Below are 16797 nucleotides of genomic sequence, written 5' to 3' on the forward strand. Positions count from 1 at the left end.
TGGTTGGGAGGGTCTGTCAGGAGGCAGGTTCCAGGGGATGGGAGGCTGGGAGCACGGAGTGGGGGAGGGGCAGGCTGGGAGGCTTGGGGGCCGGAGCTGGGCTTGGGCCGGGGGTGACGGGCATCTACCTCGGAGGGTCTCGGACAAGTTGGCAGTCCCACGAAGAGGAGGGCCCCCCTGCAGGGTCACGTGGGCCACCTCGCAGATGACCTGGGAGCGAACGTCCCCCGGGGCCAGCGGCAGCGTGGTTGTGCTGGAGATGCTGTAGGAAGCGCTGTCTCCCTCTGGGTCCACGGTGGTCTGGGAGGCTGCCAGCTCCTTCCCGTTTTTGAACCATTTCAGGGTGACGTTTCTGGGGGAGAAGCCGTGGGACTCGCAGGTGAAGCTCACAGTCTGCTCAGGTGTGGCCCTGGCCGTGGGGCCCGACACCACGGGGGGAGAGGGTTTGGCTACAAGAGGAGCATTCACGAGCAGTAAGCATGACTCTGGGCATCCTCACCAACGACAGGTATGTGACACTGTGCAGAACCCTCACGGATTATTTTCCAGCCCTGCAGGGGTGGAGGGGGCCCCCAGGAGATCTGGAACCAGGTGGCCAGCCGCCCGTAGGCCTGGACGTGGCCAAGCCCAGCGCCCCCGGTGAGAGGGGACCGCAGGCCTTTCTCCTACTCGGGTGGGAGTGAGGGGCAGGTGAGGCAAATACAGGCAGTTTTGCTTTGAATTTAACACTGCAAATGCTTCTCCAGGACCAAACTCGGATCTGTCTTTATCCCAAACTTAACTTACACCTGGAGCTCTGCCTTCAGGTATTTGCGAATTTAGTCTAGTTTTCACTCTTTCCACAAATATTCCATAGGGTCTCGTCTCCAATCCCTGAATCTGAGAGGGAGGGAATGAGGGGTTGTTTTTCTGAATCTGCGTTCTTCTCTTGGGTCAGTGTTGGGTTGAAAACCAAGATCACGGAGTGCTGAGAAAGCCAAAGATGGTTAATTTTTCAATCGTGAATCAATTTCAGAATCAATTTCAAGGACAGAGACACTGGCCTACGGAGCAGGCAGAAGCCCTCTTGTGTCCTGGGAACACACACATCAGTGACTCGAGAGGGAGGGGATTTCAGAAGGTCCTATAGGGGGTCTCCAAATTGTCCCTTATTACAAAACATCTTCTAGAACAGTCGTCAGAGGGCACATATTGCAGATATGTGTATTTGTGAATGTTCAACTTCCTTTCTAAAACTCAGCAAACATTCGGAGGACATAGGTAGGAGGTGTCACATGAGTAAGTCAAGTCATGAAAACACCAGCAGCCCTGACACCCCTAGAGGGACAAAGCGCTGTGATTGGTTGTATTGAGAGTGTCTCGGGCCCCTGATGCTAGGCTGACTCCCTGACCCTCAGCTCCTTCAGGCCCGTGCCTGCCTTGTGATGGGGTCCGTGGTATGTCCCAGCATTCACAGGACAGCCACCGCATGCCAGGTCCTGTCATAAGCAACTTACATGCATTCGCTCACTCAGTCCCTGCAGCGGCGCTGTGGGGCTGTGTTGTCATAGACATGCGAGGACACTGAGCCCAATGTGGGGATGACTCCTCAGAGGTCCCAGAGCCAGGATGGCAGACCTGGTTGGGAGCCCAGGCACTGGTACTGGCTGCAGTGACCAGGCAAGGGACATACCCACTGGGAACTTGCGTGACACCCTCACAATCAGGATAAAGCCCCGTTTCCTCCCTATGTCTGGGGGTATAGGGAGACTCAGTTGCTACCGTTAAGAGTCAGTCCCTGTATCACGGGAGCATTTTTCGAAAAGACCCCCAGCGAATGACCTACATCGGGCATCTCTTCCAAGCAGGGGTAGCAGAGTCAACAGTGCTGCTGTGCCTCTTCTCCCTGTGATATTTCTGAACGGTTATAAGGAAACACATTCCCCCCCTCCCTGCCCTCGGTGCATTTACCCGCATTGGAAGGGAGGGGAACGTAAGCTTCATGAGAGAAAAGTCCTTGGCTGTTCTGTTCTCTGCTACGTCCACAGCACCCAGAGCCCAGAATGCACACAGCAGGTGCTTAGTCAGTGCTGAGTAAGGAGAACCCTGGCCACATTAAGCGGAGGTCTCTCCAGAGGCAGGGGTGAAGTGAGGCCTTGTAACGGGGAAAGTCACTCAGACTTTCAGTCCCTCATCGCTGGAACCATAAGGCTGGTCAGGATTGGAAAAGGGAAGAGCTGGGAGCCTGCAGACTGAGGTTCCAGATTTTCCCACTGTTTACCAGCCGTGGGGCCTTCAGCAAATAGCACAACCTCTCCGGGCCTCAACTTTCCTGATCCGTGGAAGGGGCTCATTCAGGGGCACCCGCCAAAGCACCTGATCCTTATCTGTTGCTCAAGCGATGGAGGGCATTCTTATTGACTTGTTGTCACAACCAGGGGACGGAGCGATACTCACCGCTCACGATGACCTGGGTGCCTCGTCCAGACTTAAACTCCACATCCAGAACCCGTTTCCTGAACTTCACACAGTAGTAGGTTCCCGTGTCTGCTGGGGTGATGTTACTGATGCGGATGGAAAAGTCCAGGTTGCTTCGCTTTGTGATGTCTGTAACAGTTGTTACTCGGGGGGAGTGGCGGTATCCGACAGAACTGAAGATTAACTCCCGGCCTGGCCCTGTGCCCCTGAACCACTCGACCTTCCCAACGGGGAGCAGGGAGGTCAGGGTGCAGCGCAGAGTGGCTGTCTCTCCGGCTGCCACAGACACCGACTTCTCGGGCTGGATCACCTGCAGTTCCATCTCATCTGACACACCTGGAGGGAGAACACAACAGCTACTTACCATCCTTGTGCGATCCTGTCCGTCCGCTCAAGTGTTTATCCACAACAGCTTTCACTGAGTGCACACCGTGAGCCCAGCCCGCTGCGTGTACACGGCATGTAGCCCTCGCGACGAGCCTGTCACACGGGACCCTGTTACAGACGAGGAAAGCAAAACACAGAGAGATTCGGTGATGTGGCACATGGCAGGCGGATGGCCCCCAGCCCTCTCTGAAAGCGTCGTGCTTCGCCAAATGATCCTGCTTGTCTACGTTCTGGCCCCTTGGGATGTTACACTCTCTGGTCTCTTGCATTCAGTGGGGCCATGAGATTTCTTTAGACCATTGTGTGTGAGCGGAAGTGATGGATGTAGTTCCTGGGCTGTGTGTTTAGCTTCTGGAACCTCTATGGATCAACTTCCCTCCTTCACAAGCACGTGCACATGCTGGGATCTGTTCTAGCAGCCTGGATAATTGAGTGGCAGTGATGGGCAGAGCTTTCAACACACACAAACATGTAGTTAAATGAGAAGTAAAATATTCTTTCAAAAATCTGTGGGTTTTTTTTCTTATAATCATATTATTTTATTTTTTTTTAATATAGTTTATTCCAGTTGGGCTTAATACAACACCCAGTGCTCGTCCCAACAAGTGCCCTCCTCAATGCCTATCCCCCACTTTCCCCTCTCCCCCATCACCCCATCCCCCCCTCAATTTGTTCTCTGTAGTTAAGAGTCTCTTATGAGTTGTCTCCCTCCCTCTCTGTTTGTAACTATTTTTCCCCCCTCCCTTCCCCCATGGTCTTCTGTTAAGTTTCTCAAGATCCACATATGAGTGAAAATATATGATATCTGTCCTTCTCTGACTGACTTATTTCACTCAGCATAATACCTTCCAATTCTATCCACGTTGCTGCAAATGGCCAGATTTCATTTTCTCATTGCCAAGTAGTATTACATTGTATGTAGAAGCCACATCTTCTTTATCCATTCATCAGTTGATGGACATTTAGGCTCTTTCCATACTTTGGCTATTGTTGAAAATGCTGCTATAAACATTGGGGTACATGTGCCCCTATGCATCAGCACTCCTGTATCCCTTGGGTAAATACAATCCCTGTATGCTGGGTCATAGGGTAGTTCTATTTTTAATTTTTTGAGGAACCTTCATCCTGTTTTCCAGAGTGGCTGCACCAGTTTGCATTCCCACCAACAGTGCAAGAGGGCTCCCGTTTCTTCACATCCTCGCCAGCATCTGTAGTTTCCTGATTTGTTCATTTTAGCCACTCTGACTGGTGTGGGGTGGTATCTCAGTGTGGCTTTGATTTGTATTTCCCTGATGAGGAGTGACGCTGAGCTTCTTTTCATGTATCTGTTGGCCATCTGGATGTCTTCTTTGGAAAAGTGTCTATTCATGTCTTCTGCCCATTTCTTCACTGGATTATTTGTTTTTGGGGTGTGGAGTTTGTTGAGTTCTTTATACATTTTGGATACTAGCCCTTTATCTAATATGTCATTTGCAAATATCTTCTCCCATTCTGTCGGTTGCTTTTAGTTTTATGATTGTTTCCTTTGCAGTGCAGAAGCTTTTTATCTTGATGAGGTCTCAATAGTTCATTTTTTGCTTTAAACTCCCTTGCCTTTGGAGATGTGTTGAATAAGAAATTGCTGCGGCTGAGGTCAAAGAGGTTGTTGCCTGCTTTCTGCTCTAGGGTTTTGATGGTCTCCTGTCTCATATTCAGGGGTTTCATCCATTTTGAGTTTATTTTTGTGCATGGTGTAAAAAAGTGGTCTAGTTTCCTTCTTCTGCATGTTGCTGTCCAGTTCTCCCAGCGCCATTTGTTAAAGAGACTGTCTTTTTCATCGGATGCTCTTTCCTGCTTTGTCAAAGATTAGTTGGGCATACATTTGTGGTCCAGTTCCGGGTTCTCTATTCTATTCCATTTGTCTGTGTGTGTGTGTTTTTGTGCCAATACCCTACTGTCTTGATGATTACAGCTTTGAAGTAGAGGCTAAAGTCTGGGAGTGTGTTGCCTCCCGCTTTGGTTTTCTTCTTCAATATTACTTTTGCTATTTGGGGTCTTTTGCAGTTCGATACAAATTGCAGGATTGTTTGTTCTAGCTTAGAGAAGAATGCCAGTGCAATTTTGATTGGGATTGCATTGAATGTGTAGATTGCTTTGGGTAGTATTAACATTTTAACAATATTTATTCTTCCGATCCATGAGCACAAAATGGTTTTCCATTACTTTGTGTCTTCTTCAATTTCCTTCATAAGATTTCTACAGTTTTCAGCATACAGATCTTTTACATTTTTGGTTAGGTTTATTCCTAGGTGTTTTATGGTTCTTGGTGAAATTGTAAATGGGATCAGTTTCTGTATTTCTCTTTCTGTTGCTTCATTATTGGCGTATAAAAATGCAGCCAATTTCTGTACATTGATTTTGTACCCTGTGACTTTGCTGAATCATAATCATATTATTTTAGGTTCTCAATGCTATTACAACAAATTATTTTTTTAGGTTTTTAATGTTTATTTATTTTTGAGAGAGAGACAGAGCACGAGCAGGGGAGGGGCAGAGAGCGAGGGAGACAGAATCTGAAGCAGGCTTCAGGCTCTGAGCTGTCAGCACAGAGTCCAACGTGGGGCTCAAACTCACAAACCGTGAAATCATGACCTGAGCCGAAGTTGGATGTTTAACCTACTGAACCACCAATGTGCTCCATAACGAATTATTTAAAACTTAATGGCAAAACCTACAGAAGTTTATTATCTTATAATTCTTGAGGTCAGAAGTCCAAAATTGGTGTTGCTGAGTTAAAATCAAGGGTCTGAGCTGAATCTGAGCTAAAATCAAATGCTGAGCTGCGTTTCTTCTGGAGTTAGGGTTTTTGTCTTTCCAAATTCTAGAAGCTGCCCACAATCCTTTTCTCATGGTTTCACATCTTCCAGTCACTCCAAATTCTTGCCTGTCTTGTCACCTGTCCTTCTTTAATTTTGACTTCCCTACCTCATTCTTATAAGGACTCTTGTGAATATATTTGGGCCACTTTGATAATCTCGGATAATCTCCCCACTTAATAGTCTCCAGTTAATCACTTCTGCAAAATCTTTTTTGGCATATAAGAGAAAACTATTCACAGGTCTAGGCGTTATAAAACGGGCTTCTTTGTGGGGGACATTGTTCTGTCTACCACATATGTATCCCCAGACTATTACAGAAACCAGTTACTGTAAAAAAAACTTTTGTATGAGCCATTGCTACACAGGCTGAGAAGCAGGCAATTTACTGGAATCTGGAAGAAGGACTTTTCAAGCAGTGAACTGGTGAAACAGTTTGTGAAACAAAACTAGAGATCAACAACAGAACAAGAAATAGTGTATTCTCAAATTTATAGCAATGAAAGAACTCATTCTTTAAAAAAGCAACAATTAAGCAAAAAGGAATCACAAGGGAATTTAGAGAACACCTTGAGATGAATGAAAATGGAAACACAACTTGCCAAAGCCTACAATCTGCAGTGAAAGCGGCTCTAGAGGGAAATTTATGGCTGTAATGCCTACATTCAAAGAGAGGAAAGATCACAATGCAGTTAACAACTATGGACCTTGAGAAATCAGAAAAAGAAGAGGAAAAATAAACCTGAAGGTAGCAGAATGAAGGAAATAAAAAACACTAGTGTAGAGATAAATAAAATGCAAATAGGAAAATAACACAGAGGAACACTTGGACTGTTTGTGGGAATGCAAACTGATGCAGCCATCACGGCAAACAGTATGGAGGTTCCTCAAAAAATTAAACATAGAGGGGCGCCTGGGCGGCTCAGTCGGTTGAGTGTCCAACTTCGGCTCAGGTCATGACCTCACAGCTCGTGAGTTCGAGCCCCGCGTCGGGTTCTGTGCTGACAGCTCGGAGCCTGGAGCCTGCTTCAGATTCTGTGTCTCCCTCTCTCTGCCCCTCCCCTGGCTCAAGCTCACTCTCTCTCTCGAAAACAAACATTAAAAATAAAAAAAAAATTAAACATAGAACTACCCTATGAGCCAGCAGTTGCACTACTATATATTTGTCCAAAGGATACAAAAATGCTGATTTGAAGGGGCACATGAACTCCAATGTTTATAGCAGCGCTATCAACAATAGCCAAATTATGGAAAGAGCCCAAATGTCCATCAACTGAGGAATGGATAAAGAAGATGTAGTATGTATATACAATGGAATACTACGCAGCGAGAAAAAGCATGAAATCTTGCCATTTGGAACAACGTGGATGGAACTAGAGGATATAATGCCAAGCTGAATAAGTCAGACAAAGACAGATACCAAACGAGTGCACTCATATGTGGAATTTGAGAAACTCAACAGTTGAACATAGGGGAAGGAAAGAAAAAATGAGATAAAAACAGGGAGGCAAACCACAAGACACTCTTAAATACAGAGAACAAACCGAGGGTGGCTGTAGGGGAGGTGGTTGGGGAGATGGGCTCAATGAGTGATGGACAGTAAGGAGGTAACTTTTTGGGATGAGCACTGGGTGTCATATGTAAGAGATGAATCCCTGGGTTCTACTCCTGAAGCCAAGACTGCACTAGATGTTCACTAACTTGAATTTAAAGAAAATCTTGGGAAAAAAAAAGATCAACATTCAAAAATCAAGTGCATTTCTATAAGCGAGTGGTGACCAATTCAAAAGGGATTAGCGAATAATTCCACTTACACTAACATCAAATAGTATAAAATGCTTCAGAGTAAATTCTCACATGGGGATGAAAGACTTGTACACCGAAACGTGTAAAATGTTTTTGCTGAAAGAAATGAAAGAAGACATAAAAAATGGAAAAACTTCCTCTGTTCGTGCATTGGAAGACTTCATATTGTTAAGATGTCAATACTACCTAAAGCTATCTACAGATTCAATACAATTGTTATCAAAACCCCCGTGGCATTTTTTTTTTTTTTTGCAGAAATGGAAAAGCCCATTCTAGAATTCATATGCAATCTCAAGGGACCCAAGATCACCAAACAATCCTGGAAAAGAGTGTAGTTGGAAACCTCACATTTCTTGATTTGAAAACCTACTACATAGTATATTAATTAAAGTACTATAGTACTGAAAAGAATAGAGGGATAGAGCAATGAAATAGAATAGAAAGCCTAGAAATAAACCCTCACATATATGGTCAAAAGATTTTCAACAAGAGTGCCAAGACCATTCAATGGCGGAAAGAGTAATCTTTCCAACATGAGACGCTGGGAAAACTGGATATCCACATGCAAACAAAGGAGTTGAACCCTCACCTTACTCTATATAGATAAACAAGCTCAAATTGGATAAAGGGACCTAAATGTAAGCTAAATCAATAAAATTCAGAGACAAAACTCTAGGCAGAATTTATGATGTTGGGTTTGGAAATGATTTCTTTAATTTTTTAATTTAATTTTTTAATGTTTATTTATTTTTGAGAGAGAGAGAGAGAGAGAGAGAGAGAGAGAGAGAGAGCCAGAGCCTGAGCAGGGGAGGGGCAGAGAGCGAGGGAGACAAGAATCTGAAGCAGGCTCCAGGCTCTGAGCTGTCAGCACAGAACCTGACAGAGCTCGAACCCACAGACCACGAGGTCATGACCTGAGCTGAAGTCAGATGCTTGACTGACTGAGCCACGTAGGCAAATATGGCAATGATTTCTTGGATAGAAACCAAAAGTGCACAAAACAAAATAAAAATATATATGACTTGGACTTCGTCAAAATTAAAAACTTTTGTGTGTGGGCTCTTGGGTAGCTAATCAGTTATGTGTCTGATTCTAACCCAGGAAATGATCCCATGATTCATGAATTCAAGCCCCACATAGGGCTCTCTGCTGGCTATGTGGAGCCTGCTTGAGATTGTCTCTCTGTCCCTCTCTCTCTGTCCCTCCCCTGCTCCTATGCTCTCTCTCTTAAAATAAATACTTAAACTTAAAAAAAAAAAAACTTTTGTGCAGCAAAGGGCAATATCAAAAGTGAAAGAGAACTCAGAATGGGAGAAAATATTTGCAAAGCATGTGTCTCAGAAAGAATTAATAGCCAGCATATATAAAGAACTATAATTCAACAACTAAATAATGAACAGCCCAATTAAAAAAAGGACTTAGGACTAGAATAGGCATTTCTTCAAAGAAGATATTCAAATGGTGAGTAAGCACATGAAAAGATGTTGAACATCACTAGTCATTAGAAAAATGAAAATCCGAACCACAATGAGATACCCCTTCATCCCTGAGAATGGCTTTTATCAAACACAACAAAGCAAAACCAAAATACAAGGAAATTAAAAAATCAGAAAATAAGGATTGAGTAAGCTGTAGAAATTGAAACTCTTGTACATGGTTGGTAGGAATATAAAATGGTGCAGCCACTGTGGAAACAGTGGTTTTTTTCATGAAAATTTAAATATAGAATTACCATATGATCCAAATATTCCAATCTTGGGTAAATACCCACCAAATTACAGGTATGTAATCAGACATTGGTACATCCATGTTCATAATAGCATTATTCATAATAACTGAAAGGAAGGAGGAAAAACTCATTTCTTCTTCTTTTTAAGTTTATTTATTTTGAGAAAGACAGAGAAATCACCAGTGGGGTGGGGGGCAGAGAGAGAGACACACACAGAATCCCAAGACAGAATCCTAATCCACACTGTCAGCACAGTGCTTGTCATGGACCTCGAACCTACAAAACCGTGAGATCATGACCTGAGCCGAAACCAAGAGTCAGACACTTAACTGACTGAGCCACTCTAGTGCCCCAGAAAAAGAACTCATTTCTATCCATAGATGAGTGCATACACAAAATGTTGATAGATATATACAATGGAATTATATTCAGTCTTAATAGTCTGATATGTACTATGATATGGATGAACTTAAATGTCATTCTATGTGATATATGCCACATACAAAAGGACACATATATGATGCCACTTATATGAAGTACCTAGAAGAGACAGATTCATAGATACAAAAAAGTAGAACAGAGGTTACCAGTGGCTGTGGGGGCAGACGGAATGGAGAATTCTTGTTTAATGGATGCAAAGTGTCTGCTTCGGTTGTTGAAAAAGTTCCTGAAATGCACAGTGGTACTGACTTCCCAACTTTGTGAATGTACGTGAGGCCACTGGCTTATACCCTTAAAAATGGTGAGAGGGTAGATTGTAGTTTAGCATAATTAGAAATATGGCTTCAGAGAAGGTGATCGCCCCATGTAGAGCCTTTGAGTTGGACTAAATGGCTCGAGGACAAAGAAAATGTATTGTTCCAGGGACTGGTAGATTTGAGAAACCTGTCCTTGAAGGAGGACATAGCACCATGGGAACACCTAAACAAAGGAAATCGTAGTCTGCAAATGTTTCCGTGTTCTGAAAAGAGTTGTGGGAGGTGGCCTATGTCGGGACATTGAGTTATACATTGAAGGGACACAGTCATTTTGGGGGCATTCATTTCACTGCAAGTGCAAGACTTTACAGTTGGATTCCACTGCCTAAGTGACTAGCCAATCTCTCGAGACATAGAGAAATACAAAATATTTCCTTCCTTTTGAAGTGTCCTAAAAACTAGGCAGGCATATACATCAGAGGAGAGGGCTACTGGAAACCACACATACATCCATCCTGTGTTCTTTTCTATTTCTTAGCTACTCAGGGAGAAAAGGTGTGGTTCGCTCTTACAGAGTGTGAGCTGGTAAAACCCTGCGCTGAGCACAATTTGAAACCAACCATGCCTCCTAAGGAGGGTACATGCTATCACAGGCAAGTCTTGGGTGTGCCAAGAGCATCAGGTGGTTTGATCTGTAAGTCTGGAGAGGAAAGTTGGGGTCAGGAAGCCGAACTGCTAAGACAAATGGGAAGAAATAGGCATGCATCTTGGGGAAGGAAATGGAGGGAACAGGGGGGTGGGGGGAGGAGGTGAGAGGGATTAGAGGGTCAAGAAGAGCCAGGGAGAGGTGTAAACTCTGCCATCTGTGTATCTGTAATCCTCATATTTCCCTGTCTGGCCCAGGCCTTGCCCTTGAACTCTGGATTTGTATGTCTGACCAGCCACTCACCACTTTACTTCGATAGAGGTAAACTTCTCACAGTTAACTCGTCCCAAACTGAACTCAGTTTCCAACACGTCCTTGTACATCTCAGCTGAGGCACCTTTATTCTCCCAGACGCTCAGGTCCAAAGCCTCGGGAGCCTCTCTTTCCACCCCAAATCCTGTGTGTCAGGAGATCCTGTGGTCTCTCCTTCTGCATGCACCCACAATCTGACCTCTTTCCCCTTTCTGTCCTGGCTGCAGTACTGGTGCACACCATATGTCCTTGTTTGCACGAATGCAGGAAGCTCTTGAATGCTCTAGTTCCTTCTATGTGTGCCATGTGATAGTCTAATCTCAACCAAATCCTAGAATAAGTTAAAACTCATGTCGCATCATGCCACTTGTGTCTTCAAAACTTTGCAATGGCAACCGTTTCACTCCGAGTAAAAGCCCAAATCCTTGAACAGAGCGGGAGGGTCAGGGCATGTGCACATGCTGTTCCCATGCTGTTCAGGAAGGCTTTTCTTCCAGAAGATCACATGGCCCACACCCCCACCTTCTTATAATCTTGCTCAAATCTCCCTTCTCAGTGATGCCCACCCAGGCTGCCTCTTTAAATACATCCTACCCTAAAGAGTCTCTCATTATCTTAGCCAGCTGTACTATCATGTTTTTTTCCTCACACTCACCACTTTCTAATATACCGTTATTTACTTATTTGGTATGTCTATTGTTTCCTGTCCTTTCTTCCGCTACAATATAACTGCGTCGAGGGCAGCTACTTTTCTCTTTTAATAACCAGTATGCCTTAAGTTCATAGCAGCTTCTGACACCTAGTAAGTAGTTGTCCAGTAAACATTTGTTCAATGTGCAAGTTTCCCAGTGCGACCCCTGTCTGAGACATGAAGTCCATTTTCAGTGGAGAATTTCTCAGGAAATTATGAGAAACTGAGTTTCTAATGAAGATGACGTGGGGGGAAACAGTCACTTGCATATGCCCAGTAAGAAGAAGAGCCTGAGAGAAGCAAACTACAAACGCTCTTCCCTACACTGCAACCCACCGCCTCCCCCCGCCCCGCGTTCCCTACACCCATTGGCAGATCTGCAGAAATCTCATGGGATTGATGTGGGGCCATAGGGTCTGAGAAGAGCAATGGTTAGACCCATGAGATCTAGAATCAGACTGCCTGATTCAAACCATAGCCCTACCGCAATCCCTATCAAAATAACACCAGCAGTCTTCACAGAGCTAGAACAAACAATCCTAAAATTTGGATGGAACCAGGAATGACCCCAAATAGCCAAAGCAATCCTGAAAAAGAAAGCCAAACCTGGAGGCATCACAACCTCAGATTTCACGATGTATTACAAAGCTGTAATCATCAAGACAATATGGTACTGGCACAAAAAGAGACAGACCAATGGAAAAGAATAGAGAACCCAGAAATGGACCCACAAACATATGACCAGCTAATATTTGATAAAGCAGGAAAGAATATTCAATGGTATACAGTCACTTCAGCAAATGGTGTTGGGAAAACTGGACGGCAACATGCAGAAAAATGAACCTGGACCACTTTCTTACAACCATTCACAAAAATTAACTCAAAGTGGATGAAAGACCTTAATGTAAGACAGGAAGCCCTCAAAATCCCAGAGGAGAAAACAAGCAAAAACCTCTTTGACCTCAGCCACAGCAACTTATTACTCAATACATCTCCAGAGGCAAGGGAAACAAAAGCAGAAATGAACTATGGGACCTCATCAAAATAAAAAGTTTCTGCACAGTGAAGGAAACAATCAGCAAAACTAAAAGGAAACCGACGGAATGGGAGAAGATATTTGCAAATGACATATCAAGCAAAGGGTTAGTATCCAAAATCTATAAAGAACTTATCAAACTCAACATCCAAAAAACAAATAATCCAGTGAAGAAATGGGCAAAAGACATGAATAGACACTTCTCCAAAGAAGACATCCAGATGGCAAACAGACACATGAAAGAATCCTCCACATCACTCCTCATCAGGGAAATACAAAACAAAACCACAATGAGATACCACCTCACACCTGTCAGAATGGCTAACATTAACAACTCAGGCAACAACAGATGTTGGCGAGGATGCAGAGAAAGAGGATCTCTTTTGCATTATTGGTGGGAATGCAAGCTGGTGCAGCCACTCTGGAAAACAGTATGGAGGTTCCTCAAAAAAACGAAAAATAGAACTACCCTGTGACCCAGCAATTGCACTACTAGGTATTTATCCATGGGATACAGGTGTGCTGTTTCGAAGGGACACATACACCCCGATTTTATAGCAGCACTATCAACAATAGCCAAAGTATGGAAAGAGCCCAAATGTCCATCGGCAGAAGAATGGATAAAGAAGATATCATATTACATATACATACATACAAAAGAGTATTACTTGGCAATCAAAAAGAATGAAATCTTGCCATATGCAGCTATGTGGATGGTAGAGAGTACAATGCTAAGCGAAACTAGTTAGTCAGAGAAAGACTTCACTCATATGAGGAATTTAAGATACAAAACAGATGAACATAAGGGAAGGGCAGCAAAAACAATATAAAAACAGGGCGGAGGACAAAACATAAGAGACTCATAAATGTAGAGAACAAACATAGGGGTGCTGGAGGGATTGTGGCATGGCGGATGGGCTAAATGGGTAAGGGGACATTGAGGAATCTACTCCTGAAATCATTGTTGCACTATATGCTAACTAACTTGGATGTAAATTTAAAAATTAAAAAAGAAAAAAAATTGTAGCCCTACCATTCACTACTGAGTGACCTTGGATTTTCTGTGCTTCCTTTTTCTTATCTGTAAGCCAGGGGGACGAAAATGTTTACCTTGCGTGCAAAGTTCACAGGACATAACAGACACAAGCGTTTCTAAGTGTGTGTGGAACATGGTGAGTGCTCAGGAAATTGGAAAGTGATTATGCATGAGATTTCCTGAGGCCTGGAGGCCTAGGATGGTTGGGATCAGGATATAATTACAGGTGCAGATCATACAGGCAGGATCCTCGGTATCTTGTACCCCCTTTTATCCTCCCCACTCCGGTCCAGCATGGAGGACCTCCAAGGTAGTAACGCACAAAGTTCTACTCCTTCTACCCAGAGAGAAGTTTGCTTGTCTTAAGAGCTTGGTGGATAGTGAGCGGTACTTTAGAGAAATAGAAAAAGTGGGTGAGGAGCTGAGAGACAGGGAAGCAAACATCTGTTCACTGTGCATTTCATGTAGAGTGGACGTGGCGTGAGGAAATCGATAAGAAAGCGTTTTCAGACATCCCATACCCACGTGTGCACCCTTCCTCATGCCCAAACATGTACACACACACATACACAAGTGGATTCCCAAGTATACATGAAGTGTGGCCCAGCATGCTAGCATACAGATCACTTTGAGGATTCCATGAAATTGTCATACATGTTAAAAGCCGAGTAAAAGATTCGGCGCATAGGAATCACCCAACACATTGTTAACCAAAGTTTGGGAGGACACACAGCAGAACTGGAACTCTGGAGACCTCGGAGTGTGCAAAGTGATGCCTCTTCTTCTGTTTCCCTCCCTGTATTTTCTGATGTTTGTTTAGTTAGCCTCCACCGAGAAGCCGAGCAGCATAACACGGTGAAAAGAATGAACCGTGGAGCTGGGTGGCCTGGACGTGAATCCCGGCAGATGCACTGACTTAGGTAGCTGACATTGGGCCATTAACTCTCTCTGCCTGAATTTCTCCATCTGCCAATCGGGAGTACAGTCCTAGCTATCAGGCAGGGGTGTTGTGAGAATTAGATCATTTAATACCTACAAACTGGTCCTTGTGACAGATTGAAGCCTCCACTGTCTGGATGCCTCTGGTAACAAGCTGTAGGTGACAGATGCTCAGATCCCCGACTTCCTGCTCTCAGATGACACCCAGTCCTTGGTCTTCTGTGGCAGCCCTGGGTAGCACACCTGTGCTTACCTGGAGGCCCTCCCTTCATGTCCAGGGACATGGGTGAGGTTGAAGGGGTAGGGAAAGGGGATTGTACCCAAGGCAATGCTTACCTATAACTCCCAACAGCAGAGCCAGCAGCAGGTAAGGAGGAGAGTGCGGCCGGGAGGCAGGGTCCGACATTGTGGAGGCCTGGGGACTCTGCACTGTGCAAATGTGTGTGCTGGGGAGAATTGGCCTCTGTTCTGTAGAAAAGAAACCCTGCCTCCTTCCATGATCAAGAGGAAGTGCCCATGATGGGGTGACGTGGCTGTGAGGCAGCAATCTGCTTCTAGATTGTGAAATAGAAGTCAGGCAGAAAAGGCCTCACTTGCTGAGGGGTCCTCTTCTCTTTTTTCAGAGAGAGTGGAGAGGCCCAGTAGAAATAATGCTTCCCTTCTGCATCGGGCCTCTGCCCCCCCCCCCCAGTGGGCCCTCCCCTCATCTTGAGGCCCCAAATTGGGTGTAAAGATTACTGAAGTCAAATGGATCAATGTTTTCTTTTATAGATTGTGCTTTTCACATCTTATCTTAAAATGCCTCTTTTTTTATATGAAATATTTTATTTCTTGATCAATAGATTTGTTTCCAAATTAACTAGACAATTATTAGCTAAATGCTCTTTCAAGCATTTGTGCTTTTTCTTTTTCTTTTTTTTAATATATGAAATTTATTGTCAAATTGGTTTCCATACAACACCCAGTGCTCATCCCAAAAGGTGCCCTCCTCAATACCCATCACCCACCCTCCCCTCCCTCCCACCCCCCCATCAACCCTCAGTTTGTTCTCAGTTTTTAGAGTCTCTTATGCTTTGGCTGTCTCCCACTCTAAAATGCCTCTTTTAAAAATTTTTTTTTAGTTTTTATTTTTGAGACAGAGACAGACAGATCGCAAGCGGGGGAGGAGCAGAGAGAGAGGGAGACACAGAATCCAAAGCAGGCTCCAAGCTCTGAGCTGTCAGCACAGAGCCTGACACAGGGCTCGAACTCACAGACTGTGAGATCATGACCTGAGCTGAAGTCGGACGCTCAACCGACTGAGCCACCCAGGCGCCCCAAAATGCCTCTTTTTTTAAAAAAAAATTTTAATGTTTATTTATTTTTGAGAGAGAGAGAGATAGAGTGGGAGCAGGGGAGGAGCAGCGAGAGAGGGAGACAGAATCTGAAGCAGGCTTCAGGCTCTGAGCTGTCAGCACGGAGCCCGACGCGGGGCTCAAACTCGCGAACTACAGAGATCCCGACCTGAGCCAAAGTCGGACGTTTAACTGACTGAGCCACCCAGGTGCCCCTTAAAATGCCTGTTCTAATCCAAGATCATTAACATTTAGGTTTGGGTTTTTTCCTACAGTTTCTTATAGAATTTTTATAGTCTTAGGCTTTAAATGTATGTCTATGATCCACCCGATCATATTAATTTGTCTTAGTATTTTTGTATATATTCTACAGTAATATTTGTATAAGTTAATACATTTTTAGATAATACCAAATTTTGTGTATGTTATAAGGAGACGGTCTTGATTCTCCTTCTCCACCTCCTCTTCTGTCTTCTTCCCCTTCTTCTCCTGCTCCTTCTTCTTCTCATTTTTTTCCTTGTCCTCCTCATCCTCCTCATCCTCGTCCTTGTCCTTGTCTTCCTCCCCCTCCTCCTCCCCCTCCTCCCCCTCCTCCTCCCCCTCCTCCTCCTCCTCTTCCTTCTCCTCCTTTTTCTTCCTCTTCTTTCCTTCCTCTTCTTTTAACATGAATATTGTTTCAACACCATTTGTTGAAAAGTCTATCCTTTCCACATTGAACTGCTTTGGCACTTTTGACAAAAGTCACTTGGCCAAATATGTATTATTTATGGGTCCAATTCTTTTGTTTTTCATGCCAGGGAAAATTTTATTTTTTTTTTAAATTTTTTTTTTCAGCGTTTATTTATTTTTGGGACAGAGAGAGACAGAGCAT

At 44.3% G+C, this 16797-nt stretch overlaps 2 protein-coding genes across 3 annotated transcripts in view; both read right to left on the reverse strand.

Annotated features, from left to right (window-relative positions):
- The window catches only part of LOC101085539 (signal-regulatory protein beta-1-like), a 52646-nt gene that overhangs the window by 6354 nt on the left and 29495 nt on the right, over positions 1–16797 (reverse strand). For both annotated transcript variants that reach the window (XM_045053801.1, XR_006595292.1), the window contains exon 3: positions 129–449. In XM_045053801.1, coding sequence (XP_044909736.1) covers positions 129–449 — 321 coding nt within the window. The remainder of the gene's footprint in view (positions 1–128; positions 450–16797) is intronic.
- LOC123384344 (signal-regulatory protein beta-1-like) lies at positions 457–15102 on the reverse strand. The gene is made up of 2 exons (XM_045053802.1): positions 14929–15102; positions 457–2793 (listed from the first exon to the last, which is right to left on the reverse strand). The coding sequence occupies exons 1-2, from the start codon at positions 14996–14998 to the stop codon at positions 2408–2410; spliced, it is 456 nt and encodes a 151-aa protein (XP_044909737.1). The 5' UTR covers positions 14999–15102; the 3' UTR covers positions 457–2407.

This window comes from Felis catus, chromosome A3, assembly GCF_018350175.1.
Source record: "Felis catus isolate Fca126 chromosome A3, F.catus_Fca126_mat1.0, whole genome shotgun sequence".
Taxonomy (NCBI): Eukaryota; Metazoa; Chordata; class Mammalia; order Carnivora; family Felidae; genus Felis; species Felis catus.